Here is a 25,440-nt window from a genome sequence, read left to right as displayed (position 1 = left end):
TCTATATTCGCCACCGTTATCTGTCCGGACAGCCTTCAGCTTCTGTCCGGATTCTCTTTCTGCCCTGGCATGAAACTCTTTAAAGACCGACAACACTTGGTCTTTAGACACCAGCACATAAGCCCACACTTTCCTACTGAAGTCATCAATAAATGTGACAAAGTATTGTCCTCCACGATGAGATGGGGCATCAACATAACATACATCGGTGTGAACCAACTCTAAGGCATGCTCTCTCCTCATTGGAGGCCTAGAGTGAAACGTTGTTCTATTTTGCTTTCCAGCCAGGCAATCCACACACTTTTCCAAATGCACTCCTTTCACCTCTGGTAGGAAATCCTTTTCCGCAAGGATATGCATTCCCCTTTCACTCATATGTCCGAGCCTTTTATGCCACAACTCACCATCTGAGCCAGCCACTACATTTGCTTCCTCTCGACACAACTTCCCATGCATTACATATAGTGTGTTTTGTTTTTGGGCTCGAGCCACGATCAGGCTCCCTTTACAGAACTTCCATGAACCATTTTGGAAGCCACCGTTGTACCCTTCATCGTCTAGCCGTCCAGCCGATATCAAGTTCAACCTGACATCCGGAACATGACGTACATCCTTCAACATTAACCTGCAGCCTATAGATGTTAGCAAGCACACAGTTCCTATGCCCACAATCTTGCATTCCCCGTCATTTCCCATCTTTACATGACCATAGTCACCCGCTGTGTAGGATGAGAAACATTCTCTTTTGGGAGTTAGGTGAAATGATGCACCGGAATCCACTACCCATGAGCTCTCAGCACTTGCAAGATTCACACTAGCTTGTTCACATATGAACAACATCTCTTCCTCACTAGTTGCGATGGCTGAGGTATTTTTATCATCGGAGATTTTTCTAGGTTCGATCTCATCAGCCATGCCTTTGTCCTTCCTAAAGTGTCGACAATTCTTTTGGAAGTGACCAGGCTTCCCACAATAAAAACATGTAGGTCTTCCTCTAGATTTCGACCTAAACCTATCCCCATTTTCTGGACTTCTATGTTCTCTTCTACCTCTACTAAATTCTTGGGTCACATTAGCCTCCGATTGAGATAAAGCACTTTTATCCTTTCTTCTTGTCTCTTCATTTAGAATAGTCGTTTTTACTACTTGTAAGGATAAGTTGTCTTCTTTACATGAAGTGCTGAGTTTTACTATTAGGTTTTCCCAACTATCAGGTAGAGTACATAATAATAGTGTGGCCTACATACAATCATCTAATGGGAACTTTGATGATGCTAACTGATTCACTAGTCCCATAAACGCACTAATGTGCTCTACTATACTCTCCCCGTCTACATACTTCAGTCTCACTATCTTCCTCATCAAGAAGGTCTTATTTAAGGCATTTTTCCTTTCATAGAGAGCGGAAAGCTTATGCCATAGCTCGAAGGCATTTGTGTCACTCGCTACATGTTGTAGGACACTAATGTCTACACATTGTCTTATGGTCGCCACTGCCTTCCTATTTAGGATTCTCCACTCCGAATCTATTACCCCTTTGGTATATCCTTGTTTTCTATAGGCTCATACAAGTCTTTTACTATTAGGAGATCTTCCATTTTGATCTTCCAATCTGAATAGTTTTGTGAGTTCAAGACAATCATCCCAGGAAAGCCACTCACGCTCCCTTCCATCTAGAACCTATGCTCTGATACCAGTTTGAAAGAGTTTCACTCCGATTCGAAATCAGAAATTGAACTTAGACGCAAACAGGAAATAAGAAAGAACACACAATTTACGTGGAAAACCCTGATTTAGGGAAAAACCACGGAACATAAATTTCACTATGAGAAATGACAGAATACAATCACAGAACAATGAAACCTGATTTGGTATGAGCATGTACTGAAACCACGATTTCAGTCAAGCTCTTCAAACTCTAGCACGCAGGTGACTATTCCTTCCGAAGCTTCCGAAGCTTCTCTGTCTTTTCCTCTTTTGCTTCACACTTCTTTTCTTCTTACTTAGCTTCTGAGTACGTATACTCTTACACAGCCACTACTGTGCAGAAAACCAGTCGTTCTCAGATTTACCACACACACACAACTCGTTTTTCTCTCAGATATATATATATATATATCTCACACCCTCACATACGCTATGTAGGTTTTCCCCTTTTCTCACTATTTCACTCTTAGTAAGTTATCCCGCATACAGGCGCACTACCAGGCCTGTTAGCATATATATACTAAGTCATTTTCTTCTTTGAATGTAGAAGACATATGTATATGTATATGTGTGTCTATTCGACTGAATACGAATTTGACTCTCTCACCGAATTCGATCAGCTAACCCCCGATTCGGTTCTTCGCAACCGACTATTCTTTTACTTTCCGAATTTCGACCAAATTCGGTAATTCGGTTTTTCGGCCGATTTTGGTAATTCGACTCCTTACGGCTTTTTGGCCGATTTCGACCAGTCGACACTCAAGTCGACTTTTCGGCCGACTCCCCCGCAAGGAGGGACGCCTTTACACAACACTAGTTTGACACAACAAATACCAGGCTTCTCTTTCGTGACCACAGTCCAGCGAACTCAAGTGACTGCAATATACAATTCAAACATTGCATATACATGCAGTAAATGATTAATTGCGATAATTGGTCTTTGGTTTGTATTTGCATTCAGTTATGATGGATGATTGTATGTATAGATCGAAAATGATGCAATGCAATAATTGGTGTTTGCTTTGTATTTTAGAAATTTGCATTTAACGAATTTGCAGTTTAAGTGGCTCAATTTAATGGTTTACTGGTTTTTGTTTAACTTTTCTTGCTCTCCTAATTTGACAACACTTTCCAAGTTTCCCCACAAACCTCAAACTCTCCTATGCATCCCCCTCAGGGCAGGAATTTGACGGGTGTCATACCCGTGAAAGGCCATTTGGCTGTAATCCTTCAGCTTCTTCCTCTATCTTTCCTAATTTCTGCATAAAAATATGATTATTCCACATATTTGCCTCACTCACTAAAAAAACTCTTACTAGCATGAACCTTAGGTTGCAAGCAGTAAATTTCTGATGATAGAAACCTTCTCCATGTTAGAAACGGTTGCAAGCAGTAAATTTCTGATGATAGCTGAGCTGGACTCACTGGCTGTTTCTTTAACCATTTCATAATCAAAATCCAGAATCACTGTTATCTACCTTCAAGTTTTCGACATCTTCACTAATTGGTCCACTGTTCTCAACTCAACCATTACCTCGTTTCCAATGTACTCCATTAGAAGGCCCATGACCTTGTTCTTGAGGTTTCCCCCACTAGCATTATACCACATTATCCATCTTTCTTCATTATCACTCAGATATCTTCTCACAACCGGAGGCCTAATTCTACCACTGTCCCAGGCTTCAGGTTTAGGGCTTGGCCCCAGGACAACACCTCCATATCTATCTTCATATTTGCATTCACAGCTATATTTGCGTCTTTTCCAGTATCCACGTCTGAATTTTTGCCAACAAGTTTCATAGATCTAGGTGAATCAATAGATCTTTTCCAGTATCCACGTCTGCATTTTTGCCAACAAGTTTCATAGATCTAGGTGAATCAATAGAACTGGTTTCCAGCCCTGAGATGACACTTTCCCACTCTGATCATCTTCTAGGATCTCAATTTGATCCTCCCCATCCTCCTTTTCTTTTGATCAATGTTGGTTTGAATCGAGTGCCCGAAAAGATGCAACCCTCTGCTTCTTCTTCTTCCTCGTGGTAGAATGATGGAAAGCACATTTCTTGAACCGAAGACCTGTCAATCCATGAGAGGAAAGGGAGAGAGCACGCAGAGAAGAAAGACGCAGAGGAAATAGATCAAAGAGAGGAAAGAGAGAAAGGAATTCAAAAATTCAAAGAGAGAGAGAGAGAGAGAGAGAGAGAGAGCACGTAGACCTATCGATCCATGAGAGGAAACACACATAGGGGAAAGAGAGAGAAAGAAAGAAAGAAAGATATTTTAACGTCTTCTAAGGCCAAATTTGGCCCATGAGACAATTGGTTTACAACAAAAGAGTATTTATCCGGTCATCATAACTAAAAGAGAAAGAGAGAGAGAGAGAGAGAGAGAGAGAGTACGTATAGAGAAAGTTGAAGGGAGTACTAATGTGGCAATTTTCTTTATTGGAGTAAGTAGAAGCTCGTTGGTAGTGTTCCTCTTGCCTATTCGCAATTTAACATGTTTCATATAGTTGTAACTTGTAATGTAGTGTAGCTAGTGGGTGACCATACTCCATTGTCACACACATATAATTGTAATGTAGTGTAGCTAGTGGGTGACCATACTCCATTATCACACCCATATAGTTGTAATGTAGTGTAGCTAGTGGGTGACCATACTCCATTGTCACACCCACATAGTTGTAATGTTGTGTAGCTAGTGGGGTACCATACTCCATTATCACACCCATATAGTGGTAATGTAGTGTAGCTAGTGGGTGATGATACTCCATTGTCACACCCATTGTAAGTAGTGTTTTTTACGCAGATTTATTAATATAATTGTGTGTTTTCAACAAAAAAAAAAAAAAAAAGAATTCAAAAATCCCCCCCCCCCCCATCCTCCAAATTTTACATTTTTTAAAATTATAACTATTTACTTTTTCTTTCTTCTTCTTTTTCCTAGATCTAAAATATTGGATGGCCCTGATTGTCTAGGATTCCTGAGACGAGTTCAAGGCCATCCAAGCCCTGTATGCACGGACTCTCGCCATTTAATGTTTCTGTATCAAATAGTGACGAGGACTGTTTTTTCCAAATATGAAAGCATCAATCTCACTTCCCATCCTCAAGTATCACTTTTATTGCATTGATTCTCCACTTAAAGGCTATTTGTTGATGGAACATTAGTTGCACAATATTGGAAGCTTCCGACTTGTATTGGTTCTCTTTTGTAAGTTAAAGTGTGATAAAATAAAATTTGACTCTTGCCATTTAATGTTTCCGTTTTTTTCCAAATATGACAATCTCACTTCCCATCCTCAAGTATCACTTTTATTGCATTGATTCTCCACTTAAAGGCTATTTGTTGATGGAACATTAATTGCACAATATTGGAAGCTTCCCACTTGTATTGGTTCTCTTTTGTAAGTTAAAGTGTGATAAAATAAAATTTGACTCTTGCATTAGTTTTGGGCCATCTAATCCTTCCTTTTTTGCAGCCTTGTTTGCTATTCCTTCAAGCTATTCGATGCATAGACCAAAGAATGTGGGAGACAGTATACATCATTGGTTGCACTCTCACATAGCTCAAGAAGTACTTTGAGAAACTATTATGATTAATTAAATTGGCACCTAACTATCCCTTGTTCCCTCATGAGAGATAACCCTAGGCCATCTCAACGAGAGCTCAGAGAACCCAAGAAGGCTCTCTCCATGAGAAATTAAAGCCCACCCATGAAAGGGCATAACACCCACTACTACCCAAACACTTGGATCCGAAAATATCCATTTATCACACTCTCACCAAAGGATTCATTTGGTGTATGGCAATTCTTTAGGCATCTTTGACATCACCTATTCTCAAAATTATACTACAAGCGTAATGCCTTTGTCTCTCCAACATATTCCACCAAATTTGGGAATAAGATTATGCTCGGCAACTTATGATAAATAAATAAAAAGAGGAGTACAACTTTTCTAACCTTGTCTATATGTAAACTGAATGTTGAGTAGTTTCCAATTCGCAAAACCTGTCCATAATTTAATGCAAAAATAATATTAATGCAAAGCAAAGATCAGCTATTCCAAAAAGAATAGGTTCCGATTCCCTTGTCAAGGAGTCGCTCCAGCTTCCCACACAATGTTCGCATAAAAAGAAGGTTCACACAATATTCCCATGTGTCCAATGAGTCTCGTTCTCGTTCCTTTTCGGTGACACCATATTATTTTGGGAATTTCAGTAGATAAATCTCTATCTTCCTGACTTGAAACTTGAACCTTCCGCTGATGGCACGTGGGTTTTTAACCGAAACCCGATCAAAAGAAACAAAAAGTGCTTCATCAAAAAGACACAATAAAAGGAAGGCTTTCTCTTCTCTTCTCTAAACTTCTCTTCTCTTCTTCTTCTTTGCAAGTGTTTGCAAATCAAGGGAAAAGTGACAGCAACACAAAGGCTTAATCTAAATTTTACAACCAGGAAATATGCAGGACACACTGTGTCAATTCAGTTGTACAAATTAATGCAGACCTATCGGAATGCAACACTGTATCCGTCTCTCTCTTTCTCTTTCTTTTCCTCTTTCTCTTTCTCTTTCTCTGATGTTAAGATCATCCTCAATGCTTTGGACACAAATCTCCATTGAATCATACTAACACACACATCGTCATTGTCTTCTTCTTCTTCTTCTTCTTTTACACACTTCCTTAACCCTGTTTATGTTATGATTGATTCCTACACTAAATCTTCTCTCTTCGCAGCTCATGCATGTAACATTAACTGTATCCTCCTCCCTTTCTTCTTCATCAACACCATTTCTACTGTATCCTATTTCTGCTGTGGACCTTCTACTATCTATATTTCCTCTTCCGGATTTAATTTCCTTCAACTGACCTGTTTTTCACCCCAATACAACATGACCATATCTATATTCCTCACCATTGCAGTCATGGCTGCTTCTCTCAATCTCATCCTCATATCATCTTATAGTGCCACCATTCCTGGGCAATTGTTAGTACCTGATCGTAACACCACCATAGCCACAGCACAGAATACGAGCGTTCAGATCCTTCTTAGTGAGGATGAGTCCTTCTCTTGGCAATTTGTATCATATACAAACGACACACGCCTTCTCGTCATACTCAGCACCCTCTTCAACACTACGGTGGTTTGGATTGCCAACAGAGACCACCCAGTCTCGCCAAACGCAACCCTAAGCCTCATTTACCCTGACCGACAGATCATTCTTCAAGACCGCACCTCAATTACCACCACCATCAATGGAAGCTCTAACAACAATAACTTAATAAACGTTAATCCTCCTACCAGCGTGGTTTGGTCTTCTCCTCCTGGGATATACAGTGTTCTGATGAATAGCACGGGGAACCTTGTGATGCAAGATGACAGGAACTCCACCCTCTGGCAGAGCTACGATTACCCTACAGATCTTATCATGGCAGGACGGGGCCTTAAGCCTAACCACAGTATCACTGCGCGCCTGTCACTGGATGATGTCTCCACTGGGCATTATACCCTCAGGGAAGAGATTGGTGGTTCTGTGCTCTATGCAACCTTCGACCAACAACAGACCAATATACCCTATGCGGTGGTCATCACTTATACACAAGGCCTTTACGGCAACCTCAGTGTAGCTTTGCACTCTGCTTGCAATCGCACTGTGTTAATCTATAACGCAGATGGATCCGGGGTGACTCTAGATGAAGAAGACTCTGTGATTACTCCCGAGTGTCAAGCAGAAACCGGTAGGAATGCAATTCATGGCATCGCTATTAGCACACGTTTGGGGGGCTCGGGCTTCAGATATCTGCGTCTCATGCCCACGGGCGACATAAACACTTTTCTCCTCTCTGATAAAGGCCTCCAACTCGACAATGAACTTTTCAAGGGATTCTTCAGCACTTACTGCAAGTTGCCCTCCTACTGCAGTGTAAACAGCCTTTGTAGCTCTGTCCAAACTTGCAGCTGTCCAGATCTCTTCACCCAGGTGGACTCATCAGATCCTCGACAGGGATGTCGCCTCACCACTCCCCTGAATTGCAGCATAGCTATGGAACATCAATTTCTGGAGGTGCCAGGGGTGGATTACTTTGCCAATACATTCATGGAACCTCAGTATGTGAGGAATGCCCAAGAATGCACTAATTTATGCTTGCCCAATTGCTCTTGCACTGCAGTGTTCTACGACAACAGCACCCAGGCTTGCCATCTCTATGACCAAGTTCAGACCATGCGATCCGGTGCTAACCCCAGTGTCATCGCGTACCTCAGGGTCGCACGCTTACCTGCTACCACTGTTCCTAGTGGTAATGGAATCTCCAAGAATGTTATCGTCGGTGTAAGCGTTGGGTTAGGTGTTTTGGTCATTGGCCTTGCAATCATCGGAGTGTTCATAGGTAGAAGACTAGCAAAAAATCCTGTAGAGTACCCTGATTCAGAAGAAGAGGCTTTCCTGGAAAGCTTACCTGGCTTGCCTCCCAGATACTCGTATAGTGAACTAGAAGCTGCCACAGCGGGATTCAGCAAGAAGCTAGGAAAAGGGGGTTCGGGTGCTGTTTATGAAGGCCTTATCCTACCTCCCTCCACTCATCGAAGTCAGAATCATAGCCCTAATGTGGACATCAAGGGCACTGCTGCAATCAAAGTAGCAGTGAAACAGCTCTCGGTAAGCCAGCTTATATATACCAGCTCATGTTATGCATTGATTATATTAGTTCCATGTTGTCTAATGTCAGCAATCCTGTTCTCCCATATTGATTTATATTTTTGTTTGTGACTAATTAGGTCTCGAAGGGGGCAACCATCGCAGCATCAGGGAAGAATCAATTCAGAACAGAGGTAGCTGCACTGGGCAGCTTGAGTCATGTCAATCTTGTCAAGCTGAGGGGTTTCTGTGCAGAAGGGACTCATCGCCTTCTCGTTTATGAGTTCATGGATAATGGTTCTCTGGACAGATGGATATTCCGAAGTAACCCCAGGACCACGGAGGAGAAGAAAGAGAACCAAACGCATATCTTGCCATGGGAGGTTCGATACAGGATTGCTGTGGACATGGCACGAGGACTTGCATTTCTGCATGAAGGAAGCCGAGACAAAGTGGTTCATTTGGATGTGAAACCACAGAACCTACTGCTGGATGCCAACTTTAGGGCAAAGCTTGCTGATTTCGGGCTGTGCAAGCTAATCAATCGAGAAGGAGGGAACAACCAGACAGTGACAGCGATGAGGGGTACACCAGGGTACATGGCTCCAGAGTGGTTCTTGAATTTGCCCATCACAGAGAAGAGTGATGTGTTTAGCTACGGAATGGTGCTCCTAGAGCTTGTTGGGGGGCGTAAGAACCTCAATTTGGCAATGTGCAGTGAGGATGGATGGTATTTTCCGGCTTGGGCAGCGAAGCAAGCCGAGAATGGCGACATAATGTCTGTCATTGACAAGCACTTGTTGGAGGAAGTGAAAGATAACTATGAGGTTGCAACAGAGAGAATGAAGAAGCTCATCCATGTGGCATTCTGGTGCATTCAAGAGAATCCATCATCCCGGCCAGCCATGAGCACGATCCTGTTGATGCTGGAGCAGCATCTTGAGGTTCCAGATCCTCCTCTGGAACTCACTTATGTTCTGCGGTGCCAATCATGTCCAGATCCATCCTACAAAAACAGTACAATACCTATACCTCCTCATCCACTAGAAAAATGACAATGAGTCACGTGGAGTTGATGAGTTTGTTAGAGCCTCGGTAGACCAGAAAGAACCATGAGCTCTAAATCCAGCTTTCCTGTAATTGAAGTGTAAAGAAGAGGTTAGGTCTATGTATGCAAGCTTGTTTGATCTCGGGCTTGGATGGGAATGTGGAATGAATGTATTTGTTCTTGAAATCATTTACAGGTAGAAATAAGAAGTGTAAGATTGTAACAGTTTTGATGAGTTTTTTCTTTTTCTTTTTGTAAATTTTTACATCAAAGTATATATTTCATCTTTTTTTCATCCAAATCATGGAGCACTAGTCTTGTATCAGGAACACAGCCTTGCTTTTTCAGCTGAGAATTCAGAGTTTCTAGTTTTGCATATATAGGCTTGCAATTGTAATTGGAATCTATGAATTCCATCATTCACCTCAATCATGCTCCATCCTCATCGTTTCTTTACTCCTCGTTGGACCATCATTTCTCTTAGCATTTTTACATCATTCCACCTCCCATTTGGGATAAATATTTGAGAGCCAGGTTTGCGGAGCTCCATTATTGGGTTCCAAGATATTTATGTAATTGAAGGCCATTTCACCTCACTGGATCTCGCCTAAATTCCTACATGCACCAAGAAGAGTCATGTCCATATAAGAGATGAGGCACAAACTGGCATACTATAAATAAGGTCTTTGGCCACATCGAGATTGCCATGTTTTCCAAATAAGTCTACCATACATCCATAATGACCCACCACGGGTAAAATGCGGTGTTCCTCAATCATTGATTTGAAGAATTTTGATCATTCCTCATACATGTTTATGACAGCATTTCCTACCACTGTGTTGGACTCATATCCACACTCAATTACGCAACTGTGAATTTTTTTACTTTGGCCTAATGCACCTGATGTACCACAGCTACTTAGACAATATATCCATATGATCTCATTTGACTCACTTCCTCAAGTGCTTCTCTTCTCGGCAGTACGCATTATGGCCATATATAAATATCATTGCAATCCAGCTGCGCACATTTCGTTCGTGCATTTGATCGAAGATTGACCGTGCATCATCGAGCTTGCCACATCTACCTTGCATGGTAATAACAGCATTACCAAGTATTATGTTAAACTCAAATTCGTGTTTGTAACATGCCTAAATTACCTTGACATGCTCGGCAGCAGCATCAAGGTTGGCATATGCACCTAGAATACTCACTAATGTAATGGTATCAGGTGAAATACCTTCAAGATGAATTCCCTTAAAGAGCTGAATTGCTTCTTCACCATATCTTTGCTGAGTATATGCGGAGATCATGGCTGTTCACAAGACTAAATTTTTCCTTGACTCCATCAAAAACACACTGAGCTTCTTCTAACGCCCCACATTTTCCATACATGCCAATCAATGCAGTATTGATAGTAAGTACCGAGTCAAAGCCTCTCTGCAATGTGTTGGTGTGGATAACCTTACTTTCTCTAGGAGTTCAAATTAATGACATGCACTGAGAACATTAACAAAGCTGGGCCTCATCTGGAACAATATTTACATGTTGCATTTCCTCGAGCACCTCTATTGCTGAATCATTACATTCTTCTTGAACATATGCAGCAATGAGTATATTATAGATGAGCACGCCTTTAGGGTGGATCTTCTCAAACATCCATTGTGACCACATTTACTGTACATACTAAAGAGTGCATTCAACAAGCTATGATCAGTTTCAAGCTCACTTTCAATAAATTATTGCATATGTGCACCAATTGACCCATGACAAGGGCTTCCAAGCTTGAACACGCACTTAAAACATTAAAAAGAGTAACATTATTAGGGTTCACGCCCTGTTCATGCATTTTACTAAAGATTTCAAGTGATTGTTTCACGCTGCCTCTTTGTATAGAAACAACAACCATACAAGTCCAGTGAATCACATTACCATTTTGTTACATATTATCAAACACATAACATGCATCTTCAAATGAGCCACATTTTCCTTACATATTGATAAGAGAGGAAGTCATTACATCATCCAGATCTACAGAGAGACTCATAAAAAAAGAATGAACAGCCCTTCTATCTTCCAAAGCTTCTATATTTGCACATGCAAGTAGAACACCAGCAAAGGTTGATTTGTTGACCAAACAAATGCCTTCCCTTTGCATTGTTTTGAAAAGTTGAATAGAGCGCAACGGATTGCCATGGTGAGCACATGCTGATCTATCAAAGCATTCCATACAGTCACATTTGCTTTGAACTCTTTCACTCTATCAAATAGTGAATATGCTTCAGTGATTTCTCCACATTTACTATACATATTAATGAGTGCGGTCTCTAGGATTGGGCTTTAATCAAGACCATCTTTTTCCAATAATGGTTTATACTAACAGTTTTGATGAGTTGAAGCATAACCTATGAGTGTAATCTCTTACTATATTACTTTTATTTTGCCTTCACATCATTACAAGCACCCATTCAGTTTGTACCTCTTGGAATCATCATAGCCACAAGTCATTGATAATTTTAATGAAGATGAATTCCAATAATAACAAAGTCATTTCAGTTAAACCTGAATCCAAAACCAATTATTTATAATTAATATATCTGATCAGTACAGTTGGTAAATTTGTTACATGGCTAAATGTTATCTTAAATTTTAAATTTGGCCATAATTATACATACGAGGACCATAATTCTATAGATAGGGTCCTAGAGAAGCTTGGGATTCAACGGGATATGCAATTTTATGAAGATCCTCATTCCTTTACACAAACAGTGAATTTAGGCCTAAATTCCGTGTACCTTCTACAGATGACGGGGCCATGATTCTGTAGATAAGGCCCTTGGGAAGGTTAGGATTCAACGAGACATATAATTTTAGGAAGCTCTAAATTCCATGTACCTTCTTACATATGAAGGATCATAATTCTGTGGATAATGTCCTAGAGAATTTTGGGATTCAACAGAACATGTATTTTTATGAAGATCTTCATTTCTTTACATAAATGGTGAAATTAGGCCTAAATTCCATGTACCTTCTACATATGGAGGAACCATAATTCTGTAGATAGGTTCCTCAAGAAGGTTAGGATTCAATGGGACATGTAGTTTTATGAAGATCTTCATTTCTTTACCCAAACAGTGAATTTAGGGTTAAATTCCATGTACTCTCTACGTATGAACGGACCATGATTCTGTAGATAGGGTCCTAGAGAAGCTTGGTATTCAAGGAGACGTGTAATTTTATGAAGCTCTTCATTTCTTTACACAAATAGGGAATTTGGAAACATACACATAGCAGTATTTAAAGCTGTTTATGGTCAAGAAATAGGTATCTACCTTTACTGATGAATTTACTAAGTAATAACCAATGGATGTCATGCTACGCTTAGTTCAATATATTTAGTCTATCCTCACATAAATCTCGATCACTTGCTCCATCGACCTATTCATTTCTCACGTCTTATAATAATTAGCACTATATTTGTCTGTGTATATTCCATATATGGGTCAACGGAAATGTCCATATCCTGCCTCTCCTCCCAACACACACAAACAAAAGTCATGGATTGATGAGAATTGCAAGAGAAAACTGCGCAATGAGACGTTTTTTGTTTGCAAGCAAATCAAAAGACGCACATTCGTTGTATTCCTCCACTTCCACTGTGTAATTTTTTTCTGCCCAGATTAATTAGCTTCAGCTCACCGGTTCAATATTGTCACTACATAAAATTAGGAAATGGTGTCCATCGATGAGCAAATTAAAGGAAGGCGTCAAAGGCCTCGTGCTAACAAGGAATCATGAATTAACTAGAAAAAATCTTGTCTCGCAGGACAATCACTATTATAATGAAAGAAAAGGAAGATGGAAGTGGAAGATGCTCAATATTATTGTGAAAGAAAGAGAAGGAAGAATATATAGCATTGTGAAAACCTCCTAGATCATGATAGTCAAATGAATCATGAATTAGCATAAGCCCTTTTGTCTTTATCCATACAAAAAAAAAAAATTGTCCATAATGGTTCAATTCAAACAAGGTGGTGGAATGATGATGGAGGCAATTTGGGGTTTTTCATAAGGTCTCCGTCTCGTGATATGTGTGTGAAGCAAGGAATCAAGCTGAAATAAGGCAGTCATATAGTGAAATAAGCCCATGTTGAAGCATTGATAAATGTTTAGTCCAGGGTTATCGGTGACTAGTGGCAATAGTGGACTGTTGGTGTAGACAAAGAAGAGTTGTTGAGGAATGGAGACGATGAAACCTCGAAAAGTTTGAACCTTTGAGGTTCAATTGTGGGCATGCGAACGAGGATGTGGGGAGGAGTAAAAGGAATGGGCATGAGAGGGGAGAGATGGTTTAATGTGAATGGTGTTAGTGCTAGAGCAAATTGGGTGTGAGCGGGGACAATGACAAGGTGCATTGGTAATGTTACGGTTAGGCATCGTCAACATCACCTACATTTTGTGACCTTCATTGTCACAATGTGCAAGCAAGCAACATAGGCTATCTTTGTGGCCTAGGCCTTATCAGTGTTAATCTTCTTTTTTCGTTGAAACATATATGTGACTTTATGTATATGTGGTAGTTTTATCTCATTAGCATTTAGCTAGTTATCTACTATGACGATCAGTATTATTATGAGGTATTAATTAGAGGTGAAAGATCGTCTATTTAAGTATGTATTAACTTATTTACTTAATTGTTGGTATATAAAAGTATATATAGTTATAATTGTTTAGGGTTTAGGGTCTATGATTGACTTATTATCATACTCGTTTTACAAGTCATCACACTGCTCACAAATTACCTTACATGTTGAGAATGCAAGAAATAAGTGAACACAAGAAATAAGTGATATTCATCCTCCATGAAGTTTTCATTGGATACCTTGCATATCGTCATACTAGGGTAGTGATGCTATGATGCTACCTCAACACCTAATTTGTGTGAGTGAGTTTGACAAAGTGTTGAGGATCTAGAAGACCAAAGCCATGGGGATATTAAGATGCGGTTGGATATATTCTCACATTTTTACCTTGTATTGGTGAGAAATTTGGAGGTTAACATTTGCGGTGCAACATTCCCATTTTTACATTTTACAATCTTGCTCTTTATACTTAGTGCCTAGAGTATTGCATAATTGAAATTTTCCAAATATAAAAGCATCAATCTCTCTTCCCATCCTAGAATGTTACTTTTGTTCCAATGATTCTCAAACATATTATAACAACTCCAACCCACTTAAAGTCTAGACTCATAGAATACATCCCACATATTTGTTGATGGTACATTAATTGCACAATATATGAATCTTTGCACTTGTAATGGTTCTCCTTTGTAAGTTAAAATGCCATCAATTCTTTAGGCATCTTTTGTTGGGAAACATGTCCCTCCGGATGGGAAGAAGAGTACAAGCCAAATCGGATAGAATTCGGCCGAGGTCGAGAATAAAAACTGAAACTGAAATCGGGAGACCATATATGTAAATAGTCTAAATGTGCCCCTTGTGGGCTATGTATGTAAATGGCCAGAAAGTTATATATGTATAAATAAACCTAGGGCAAAACTTTATGTTGAGCGGTTGATCATTATTGTTGTAAAGTTACATTAAATGTAGTTGCCTCTGTAACTGTGAGTAAGAGAGTGAGTGAGAGTAGTAACTTAGTAGCCGTCTGATAGACGAACAAGATCTCGAGGTCGTTGCCTTCGAGTATCTTATTGTACTCCTCCTTATCATAGTGATCTAGTTCGGAGTTCGAGGACTACACGTGGTTTTCCTGATTTGGGTTTTCCACGTTGAACACTATGTCTCTGTATCTCGTTTTCTGTATTTTCATTTTTCTGTCTGTGTACTAGCTTTCTTGTTCTTTGCATCCGAACACATATTCGAGAGTATAACTGGTTGTGGCCAGTCTCGATCCTAACATCTTTGACACCACCTATTCCCAAAATTATACCACAAGAGTTATACCTTTGTTTTGTCGTATTTCTCCACCATATCCCACCAAATTTTGGAATAACTTTATGCTCTATAACCCATGATAAATAAATAAAAAGATGAGTGCAACTTTTCTAGCCTTGTCTATATATGTGCACAATATGTAAACTGAATGTTGAGTTGTTTCCATTTGCAAAACGTCTCCGTAATTTAAAATTTGAATGCAGAATAATATAAATACATGTGAAGATCAACTACTCCAACACGTCATTTTCTACAAGTCACTAAAGTTCCCCCCCATAGCGTTCACAAAAGGACAAGGTTAAAGGTATACCCGGTGTTAAATGAGTCCCTGGAGTTACCATGTGCCCAAAACGTCACTCGAGTTTCCCCACAATGTTCATACTTCACACAATATTCCCATGTGTCCAATGAGTCTCGTTCTCGTTCCTTTTCAGTGATACCATATTATTTTTGGGAATTTCCGTAGAAAAATCTCTGACCTTCTTGACTTGTTCCTTCAGCCGATGGCACCTTGTTTTTATCCAAAACCGGATTAAATGAAACAAAAAGTGCTACACAAAAAGACACAAGAAAATAGACAAAAGACTTGGTCTAAATTTTATGCAGGACAAACTGTCAATTCAGTTGTATAAATGAATGCAGGTCTCTCGCCCATGCCAGACAGATCTCAACACCAATGGAATGGAACACTGTATCCGCCTCTCTCTTTCTCTGATGCTAATATCATCGTCAATTACTTTGCGGAGAAATCTCCATTGAATCATACTGACACACACATCGTCGTCGTCGCTGCCTTCTTCATCATCATCATCTTCTTCTTCTTCTCCATTACAACATGACCATATCTATATTCCTCACCATTGCAGTCATGGCTACTTCTCTCAATCTCGTTCTCATACCATCTTATACTGCCACGATTCCTGAGCAACTATTAATACCTGATCGCAACACCACCATAGCCACAGCACAGAATACTAGCCTCCAGATTCTTCTTAGTCAGGATGGGTCCTTCACTTTGCAATTTGTATCATATACAAACAACACACGCCTTCTCGTCATACTCAGCACCCTCTTCAACACTACGGTCGTTTGGATTGCTAACAGAGACCACCCCGTCTCACCGAACGCAACCCTAAACCTTATTTACCCTGACCGACAGATCATACTTCAAGACCACACCTCAATTAGCACCTCTAACAACAACAACTCAACAAACGCTAATCCGAATACGAGCATCGTTTGGTCTTCCCTCCCTGGGATATAGAGTGTTCTGATGAATAGCACGGGGAACCTTGTGATGCAAGATGACAGGAACTCCACCCTCTGGCAGAGCTACGATTACCCTACAGATCTTATCCTCGCAGGACAGGGCCTTAAGCCTAACCACAGTATCACTGCGCGCCTCTCACTGGATGATGTCTCCACTGGGCATTATACCCTCAAGGAGGAGCTTGGTGGCCCTGTGCTCTATGCAACCTTCGACCAACAACAGACCAATATACCCTATGCAGTCATCACTTATGCAGAAGGCGTTGCCGGAAACCTCAGTGGAGCTTTACAGTCTGCTTGCAATCGCACTGTGGTGATCTATAACGCAGATGGATCCGGGGTGACCCTAGATCAAGAAGACTCTGTAATTACTCCCGAGTGTCAAGCACAATCAGGTGAGTACACAATTCACGGCATCACTTTTAGCACCCGTTTGGGGGGCTCCGGCTTCAGATATCTACGTCTAATGCCGACGGGCGACATAGACTCTTTTCTCGTCTCTGATAAAGGCCTCCAACTCGACAATGAACTTTTCAAGGGATTCTTCAGCAGCTACTGCAAGTTGCCCTCCTACTGCAGTGTAAACAGCCTTTGTAGCTCTCTCCAAACTTGCAGCTGTCCAGATCTCTTCACCCAAGTGGACTCATCAGATCCTCGACAGGGATGTCGCATCACCACTCCGCTCAATTGCAGCATAGCTATGGAACATCAATTTCTGCAGGTGCCAGGGGTGGATTACTTCGCTAATACATACATGGATTCTCACAATGTGACCAGTGCAACCGAATGCACTAATTTATGTTTGCCCAATTGCTCTTGCACAGCCGCCTTCTACAACAACAAAACACAGGATTGCTATCTCTATGACCAGGTTCAGACCATGCAATCCGGTGCTAACCCCAGTGTCACCGCGTACCTCAGGGTCGCACACTTACCTGCTACGAGTGTTCCTAATGGTAATGGAATCTCCAAGAATGCTATCATCGGTGTAAGCATTGGGTTAGGTGTTTCGGTCATTGGCCTTGCCGTTCTCGGAGTGTTCATTGGTAGAAAACTAGCAAGGAAGCCAGTAGAGTGCCCTGATTCAGAGGAAGAGGCTTTCCTGGAAAGCTTACCCGGCTTGCCTCCTAGATACTCTTACAAGGAGCTAGAAGCTGCCACAGAGGGATTCAGCAAGAAGCTAGGAAAAGGGGGTTCGGGCGCCGTTTATGAAGGCCTTATCCTACCTCCCCCTACTCATCGAAATCAGAATCATAGCAGCAATGTGGTCACCACGGCCGGTGCAATCAAAGTAGCAGTGAAACAGCTCTTGGTAATCAAGCTTATATATACCAGTTCATGTCATGCATTGGTTATATTTGTTCCATTTTTCGTAATGTCAGCGATCCAGTTCTGTCTTATTAATTTATATTTTCCCTTTGTGGCGAATTAAGTTCTCTGAGCGGGCAACCATCGCAGCATCAGGGAAGAAGCAATTCAGAACAGAGGTAGCTGCACTGGGCAGCTTGAGCCATGTCAATCTTGTCCAGCTGAGGGGGTTCTGTGCAGAAGGGACTCATCGCCTTCTCGTATACGAGTACATGGAGAATGGTTCTCTGGACAGATGGATATTCAGAGGTAACCCTATTACCACAGAAGAGAAGAATGAGGACCAATCACATACCTTGCCATGGGAGATACGGTACAAGATTGCTGTAGACATGGCACGAGGACTCGCCTTTTTGCATGAAGGAAGCAGAGATAAAGTTGTCCATTTGGATGTGAAGCCACAGAACCTACTGCTAGATGCCAACTTTAGGGCAAAGCTTGCAGATTTCGGGCTGTGCAAGCTTATCGAGAGAGAAGGAGAGAACAACCAGACCGTGACTGCAATGCGGGGAACACCAGGTTACATGGCTCCCGAGTGGTTTTTGAATTTGCCCATCACAGAGAAGAGTGATGTGTTTAGCTATGGAATGGTGCTGTTAGAGCTTGTGGGTGGGCGTAAGAACCTCAATTTGGCGATGGGAAGCGAGGATGGATGGTATTTTCCGGCTTGGGCAGTGAAGCAAGCGGAGAATGGGGACATAATGTCTGTCATTGACAAGCAGTTGTTGGAGGAAGTGAAAGATAGCTATGCAGTTGCCACGGAGAGTATGAAGAAGCTCATCCATGTTGCATTCTGGTGCATTCAAGAGAATGCCTCGTCTCGGCCGGCGATGAGCACGATCCTGTTGATGCTGGAGCAGCATGTAGAGGTCCCTGATCCTCCTCTGGAACTCACTTATGTTCTACGGCGCCAATCGCGTCCAGATCCATCCAACACAAATAGCACCACAAGTACCAGTGTCATAAGCAGTAGCACTACCTCCACATCCACCAGAAAAACAACAATCAGTCACGTGGAAGAGTCGATCAGCTTGTTAGAGCCTCGGTAGAGCTGAAAGAAACTATATTGGTTTGTGTATATTCCATTTATAGCTCAATGGAAATATCCACATCCTGCCCTCTCCCATGTATTCATGAGAATTTCAAGAGAAAAATGCATAATGTGACGTTTGTATTTGCAAGCAAATCAAAAGACGCACATTTGTTGTCTTTCCTCCATTTTTGTGGATCTTGCATTGTCTAAAAAAAAATTTGCCGAGATTAATTCATCTCATTAGCATTTGGTTAGTTATCTACTATGATAATTAGTATTATTATGAATCATGATGTATTAATTAGGGGTGAAAGATCATCTATTTAAGTATGTATTAACTTAATTGTTGGTATATAAAAGTATATATAATTATCATTGTTTAGAGTTTAGGGTCTATGATTGACTTTTTATTTATTTTTATAAAAAAAGATACTTTTTATTTATTTTTATAAAAAAAGATACTACGTTCGTATTAGAAAACTTCGTAATGTTGTATATATAAGATATAACACAAATCCCCTTTTTTCTAAATTCTAACCATCGACTTAAATAAATACTTTGATGCATAGTAAAACCACTTCACCTTATCAGAAAGTTGTCTATAAAATATGTTTATGTCCCAGATGGCATGAAACTCCAAACGCTTAAGCTCCGCTTGTTGTGTATTACCTTTTATATTATCCAACAAACCTCTGAGATTATGCACAATCTCTGTCCAAATCCCAAAAATTATTTGGCTAGGTCTTTCAGTCACATTTTGAAATACCTTCAAACATTGAGCCTTCCAAATATACCAAATTGTAATACTACTTACCAATTGCCATATTTGAGGTTTAGCAATCTCTATTTGTGGATTCAAAGGTATCAAATGTTTTTCCATCAAACCATGTCTCATCACAATAGCATCAATGACCTCCTCTTGTTCATATACTATTGGTTTACCTTCTACCGCCGCCAATAATACCGCTCCCATGTACACACTACTCGAGGTTATACTAGTATCAATGATGTTATGATTCGTTTCCTAGATATGTCCATAGCAAAACCATGGTTACTCCACAAACAATGCTTAGCAGTCTCTACTAGATTTGTAGAGAAAGGGCACATCTTGTCTACATTCCCTTTTCGTCATCCATTAATTGGTATAGCTTTATGAACCAAGAACCAACAGAAACAAACAATTTTTCTACTCATTTTTATACCCCACAACCATTTCCAAAATTGTTTGAGTATTTGTGGAGAAAATCCATTTCATCTCCAAAAGACATTTGTTGTTGGTTCTTTCTATGATCTAACGCCTAATATTTATCTACCAATCTTCACAAAATATTGAAAAAAATGCACATATTTTATCTGAGCTTGAACCCACACCTTCCAATACAGTTCTCCAAGATCCCAAGATAATCTAGATATTGGTCTCCTTTCCATAATCCAAATCCTCCTAAAAGAATTCACATTTTGTGGATCTGGATCTAAGACCCAATTTGATCCATCATTTGCAATCACCCTCACTTCTTTATGCAAACAAATTAGTTTCCTTATGTGTGAAGATTAACGTACCATCATCCTATACATAAAAAATCATACACTCTTGTTTCCCAATATAGGCATTTACTACAATCAAAACATCCAATGGAGTAAATAAACCCATCCACTTCTGTGGTAGATCCAATTTGCATCTAAATATTAGAAAGGGCGTTTTGTATTGTAGAATACATTATCTTTCCGCCTCTTATATTACTAAGCAATAGCGTTTGTTGGTCTATAGGTTTAGTTAGAAATGTTGTCCACGCACCTATAGAAGTGTCGTCCACAAACTAATTCTGCCCATGCACATCTAGTACGCCCTCCCAACATCTGTCTCCTTTCGTCAGATTGACTTATTATCATACTCATTAAAAAACTCACCATATTTCTCACCAATTACTAGGGATCGACAACGGCTCGGCTCAAGCCTAAACCGGTTTTTAACGGCTTAGCGGCTTAGCGGCTTAGCTCGGTTTAGGCTTGAGCCTACCTATATGGTTTGAGCTCGGTTCGACTTGGCTTGAGCCTTGCCAAACCGGCTAAGCCGTTTAAGCCATTTATGTTATTTAAGAATTAGGGTTTAGAAAGTTAGAAATTAGACACTTACAAGTTAGAAGTTAGAATTTAAGAATTAGGGTTTAGAAAGTTAGAAATTAGATACTTAGAAGGTAGAACTTGAAAGTTGACAAAGAGACTTGACAAAGGTAGAACACATTGTTGAGTGACGGGAGAGGAAGGAACAGAGAGGGAGAGGGAGCTTGCATAATGGACGATCAGAGAACCTCCTTGATGTTATATACATTCTTTGGAGAAGGATTGGATCACCGAGAGTAACATGTCGACATTATTAGAATATAAGTTAAATAATATTATTAATAATAAATATAATATAACTGCCCTCCCGGTGATAACACCAAGAAAGGTTTCTAACTGCCTTATATGGCTATAAATAGGTCTCTAAGACCTATAGTTGTAATAGGACGATTTCAATACAGTTTTACATTACTTTACTTTCTCCCTCTCTCTCTCTCTGTCTCTGTCTCTCTCACCTCTTCTCTTTTCATCTCTTCTCAACATGGTATCAGAGCGTTAGGCTCTCTCCAACCACCGTCCTCTTTCCTTTCTTTCTTCACAGCCAGTGCCCTTGCCACCACCGTCCTCTTCCCTTTCTTCCTTCACAGCCAGTGCTCTTACCATTAGTTGATCCGGACAACTATGGCACAACATGCACATGGCACACCTAATTCGTCCATATCGACACCCAGCCCATCAACCCCAATACCGGGTTTTTCAACAACGCAAGGCACTACTCCGCTCGTCCCAACCACTACGAGAAGTTACAACCTCGACAAACTCACGGGCCCCAACTACCTTACATGGGCCACACGGATGACATTGATGCTCAAACGAGCAGACCTGTGGAACGTGGTAAGTGGCACAACCCAACCCACCGAAACCAATAACACCGAGTGGATGGCAAAAGATCTCCAAGCCCAAACCGAACTCATGTTCCACCTTGGAGACCCGCAAGTGCAAATGGTCCGACGTTGCGACACCTCAGCGGAAATTTGGAAAGTACTCCGAAGCACTTATCATCATGAAGATTTGATCACCCAAGTCGCATCACTCAAAAAGCTCCTAATTTCCTCCGTCACAGAAAACCAAGAAATCACCAAATTTCTTGATGAATGGCGCATCTTACTCGACAATGCCCTCCTCTCGGGACTACAATTAGATTCAAATCTACAAGCAATGTTACTCCTAGCAGCATTGCCCTCCTCTTGGCGACCATTTATAACCACTCAAGCATCAATGACGGGCCTCACCGTCGAATCTCTTATGGCACGCATCCGCCAAGAAGAGATCATGCGAAATGGCGCTCATCACTCAAATGCAACTTTTTCAACACCGTCGATGCAATATGTGCAAAGACAACCTAACTTCAAAAGGGGACCTCCCTTTCGAAGGAACAACAACAACATGCGACCCGCCACCGCTTCAACAAAAGTTTGCACATATTGTGGACGCCATGGACATCTTGAACGTGAGTGCCGCACCAAGCGTCGTGAACAACTGAACCAATCACAACAACAACGTCAACAGCCACATGGACGACATCCTAGAGCACACCTCCAACAACTAGATGTGCCCGAAGTTGGCCAATATGGTATGGAATCATTACAACTATTTACATCATTACTAAATAGTTCCAATTGTCTTTCCCACACCACAGATATATCCGAATGGCTACTCGACACTGGTGCAACTCACCACATGACGCCACAAAAGCATTGGCTCCGCGACTACAAACACCTCTCAAGTACCATGCGAGTTTACCTCGGGAACAACCAATTCCTCACTGCCATCGGAGTCGGGAACCTTCACATCACCCTACCAAGTGGAGTAAACGTCAACATCTACAATGTATATCACATTCCGGGTCTTAGCCGAAATATACTTTCGGTTACAACGGCTACCTCAACTGGATCTTCCATTGAGTTCTTCCATGACTCATGTATTATTCACTTCAAGCTCCCTAATGGACAATTTGAAATTATAAAAATACCTCAGAAGGACCGTCTGTATCCATTAGCTATATCTATGTCTAATCCTCACTCTGTAATTGGTCACACCTCTATCCATTCTCTTCACATGGCTAAAGCTGTGTCCACCCTTATGTGGCATTATAGGTTCGGTCACATAAATAGTGTCACACTACATCGCATGGTGAAAGATAAGCTTTGTGTTGGCTTACCACTCTATCTAAACCCAATAGAATTGTGTGAAGGTTGCATCTTAGGAAAATCTAGCCACAAAAGTCACCAAACATCACTCAACAAATCCACACAATTGAACCAACTAGTACATAGTGACCTTTGTGGACCCATGGAATCAAGCTCACTCACGGGCTCCCATTATTTTCTCACTTTCATTGATGATTTTAGCAGGTATACGACCATATACTTCCTCAAGAAAAAGTCCGAAGTGCTCACACACTTCAAAGAGCATTGCAACCTCGTAGTCCGTCAACATGATCTTCCAATCCAAGCACTTCGCTCCGACAATGGCGGAGAATATGGCTCAAATGCATTCGAGGCATTTTGTAAAGACGAGGGCATCCAACAACAATTTACCGTTCCATACACGCCACAACAAAATGGTGTGTCCGAACGGAAGAATCGAACCCTTGTTGGCGCTGCTAGAGCCATGCTCCTTACGGCGGGACTACCAAAAACCTATTGGGAAGAGGCGGTCGCGACAACGTGCTATGTCCAAAATCGGGTTCCGCATGCAAACGACCCCAAAACTACACCATATTTTCATTGGTTTGGCAAGCCACCCAATGTTCAACATCTTCGAATCTTTGGATGTGTAGCATACCCGGTGAAAGCTTTGGACTTGAGAAAGAAGTTGGATCCAACAAGCACGCGAATGATCTTCGTGGGCTATGGTGACCGATTTGGCGTCAAAGCATACAGATTGTATGATCCGGAGCAACGAAAATTTCACCTCGCACACTCAGTATACTTCAATGAAACCTCTCTCCTTAGCCCCCAACAAGAAATCCACAACCCCATAACACCATTAACCCTACCATCCACCACACCAACCATTCCACTCTCTACCCCAAAAAGACACACTCAAGTTGAATGGGAAGAAGTCTCACAACTCGCCCCACTCCCACCACAAACTCTCACTCCAATTGTCCCAACAACCACAACACAACCAACGTTACATGCCCCCCCCACACCTACAACACCAAAAGCCCCTCCTTGGTCCCTTGGACAGAAAACCAAATCCCTCCTATTCCCTATGCCTACAAATTCATCATTCCCTAGTGAACCCCTCCACTCATTTAAGAATACCACCACTACCAAACAACCAAACCCTAGTAGACCACTACATACAATTATACCAATAGAATCTACCTATCAACCTTCTATCCTAGGACCAATCCCCAAGGCTCGTGCTCCCAAACCTTCGAAAGTCCGATCTTTGAAGGAGATCTACATGGAGCAACCACCCGGTTATATATCTCAAGATTACCCAAACTATGCACCAAGTCCAATTCACACCCAACACTTGAAGCGCCTGTTAAGGTACCTTCAAGAAACTAAGGACTTCGGCATCACCTACTCGGCATGTCAACCATTATCGACACCATACCTAACTTGCTACTCGGATGCCGATTGGGGGGGTGATGAAGACACATTACAATCGACATCAGGCTACGTCTACCTCCTATCAAATGGTGCCATTTCATGGCAGAGCAAAAGGCAACAAAGAGTCACACTCTCATCAACAGAAGCAGAATATGTAGCAATGACATTGGCACTTAAAGAAGGAATTTGGCTAAAAGACTTCTTGAAGGAAACAACTCTATTCCCTGATCATCCACTTCTCCTTCAATGTGATAACATGTCAGCCATCATGCTCGCAAAAAAATCTCAAACATTCTGAGCTAACAAAGCACATTGCCATGAAGCTACAATTTACGAGGGAACTACTACATGAAGGCAATATTCAAATAAGTCATGTGCGCACCGAACAACAATGGGCAGACTTCTTAACGAAGTCCACACAAAAATCAAAACATTACGAAAGTTGTAATAAACTAGGATTAAAAGCTACTTAGTTAATATTATCTAACTTAGGGGGGTGTATTAGAATATAAGTTAAATAATATTATTAATAATAAATATAATATAACTGCCCTCCCGGTGATAACACCAAGAAAGGTTTCTAACTGCCTTATATGGCTATAAATAGGTCTCTAAGACCTATAGTTGTAATAGGACGATTTCAATACAGTTTTACATTACTTTACTTTCTCCCTCTCTCTCTCTCTGTCTCTGTCTCTCTCACCTCTTCTCTTTTCATCTCTTCTCAA

At 41.0% G+C, this 25,440-nt stretch overlaps 2 protein-coding genes across 2 annotated transcripts in view; both read left to right on the top strand.

Moving 5' to 3' along the window:
* The first annotated feature begins 6,601 nt into the window (after positions 1 to 6,601).
* LOC147866737 (G-type lectin S-receptor-like serine/threonine-protein kinase SD2-5) overlaps positions 6,602 to 25,440 on the top strand; it is a 31,651-nt gene continuing 12,812 nt past the window's right edge. The window contains exons 1-2 of the mRNA XM_087317206.1: positions 6,602 to 8,368; positions 8,488 to 9,591. Of these exons, the coding sequence (XP_087173332.1) occupies positions 6,602 to 8,368; positions 8,488 to 9,402 (2,682 nt within the window). The 3' untranslated portion in view covers positions 9,403 to 9,591. The remainder of the gene's footprint in view (positions 8,369 to 8,487; positions 9,592 to 25,440) is intronic.
* Positions 16,576 to 19,048, top strand: LOC147866739 (G-type lectin S-receptor-like serine/threonine-protein kinase SD2-5). Its single transcript, XM_087317210.1, has 2 exons — positions 16,576 to 17,933; positions 18,055 to 19,048. Exons 1-2 carry the CDS (start codon positions 16,626 to 16,628, stop codon positions 19,036 to 19,038), a joined length of 2,292 nt encoding a protein of 763 aa, XP_087173336.1. The 5' UTR covers positions 16,576 to 16,625; the 3' UTR covers positions 19,039 to 19,048.

Source organism: Azolla caroliniana, unplaced genomic scaffold, assembly GCF_043228905.1.
Source record: "Azolla caroliniana isolate FFs.n. ecotype wild unplaced genomic scaffold, voAzoCaro1.0.p SCAF_3, whole genome shotgun sequence".
Lineage (NCBI taxonomy): Eukaryota > Viridiplantae > Streptophyta > Polypodiopsida > Salviniales > Salviniaceae > Azolla > Azolla caroliniana.
Note: the sequence above shows the minus strand (reverse complement) of the source record. Positions and strands in the feature narration are given on the sequence as shown.

Bases quoted from the DNA above. Each gene is read 5' to 3' on its own strand.
- LOC147866739 (XM_087317210.1), top strand. From the start codon at position 16,626: ATGAATAGCACGGGGAACCTTGTGATGCAAGATGACAGGAACTCCACC. The intron at 17,934-18,054 runs GTAATCAAGCTT...TGGCGAATTAAG, and splicing joins TAGCAGTGAAACAGCTCTTG to TTCTCTGAGCGGGCAACCAT.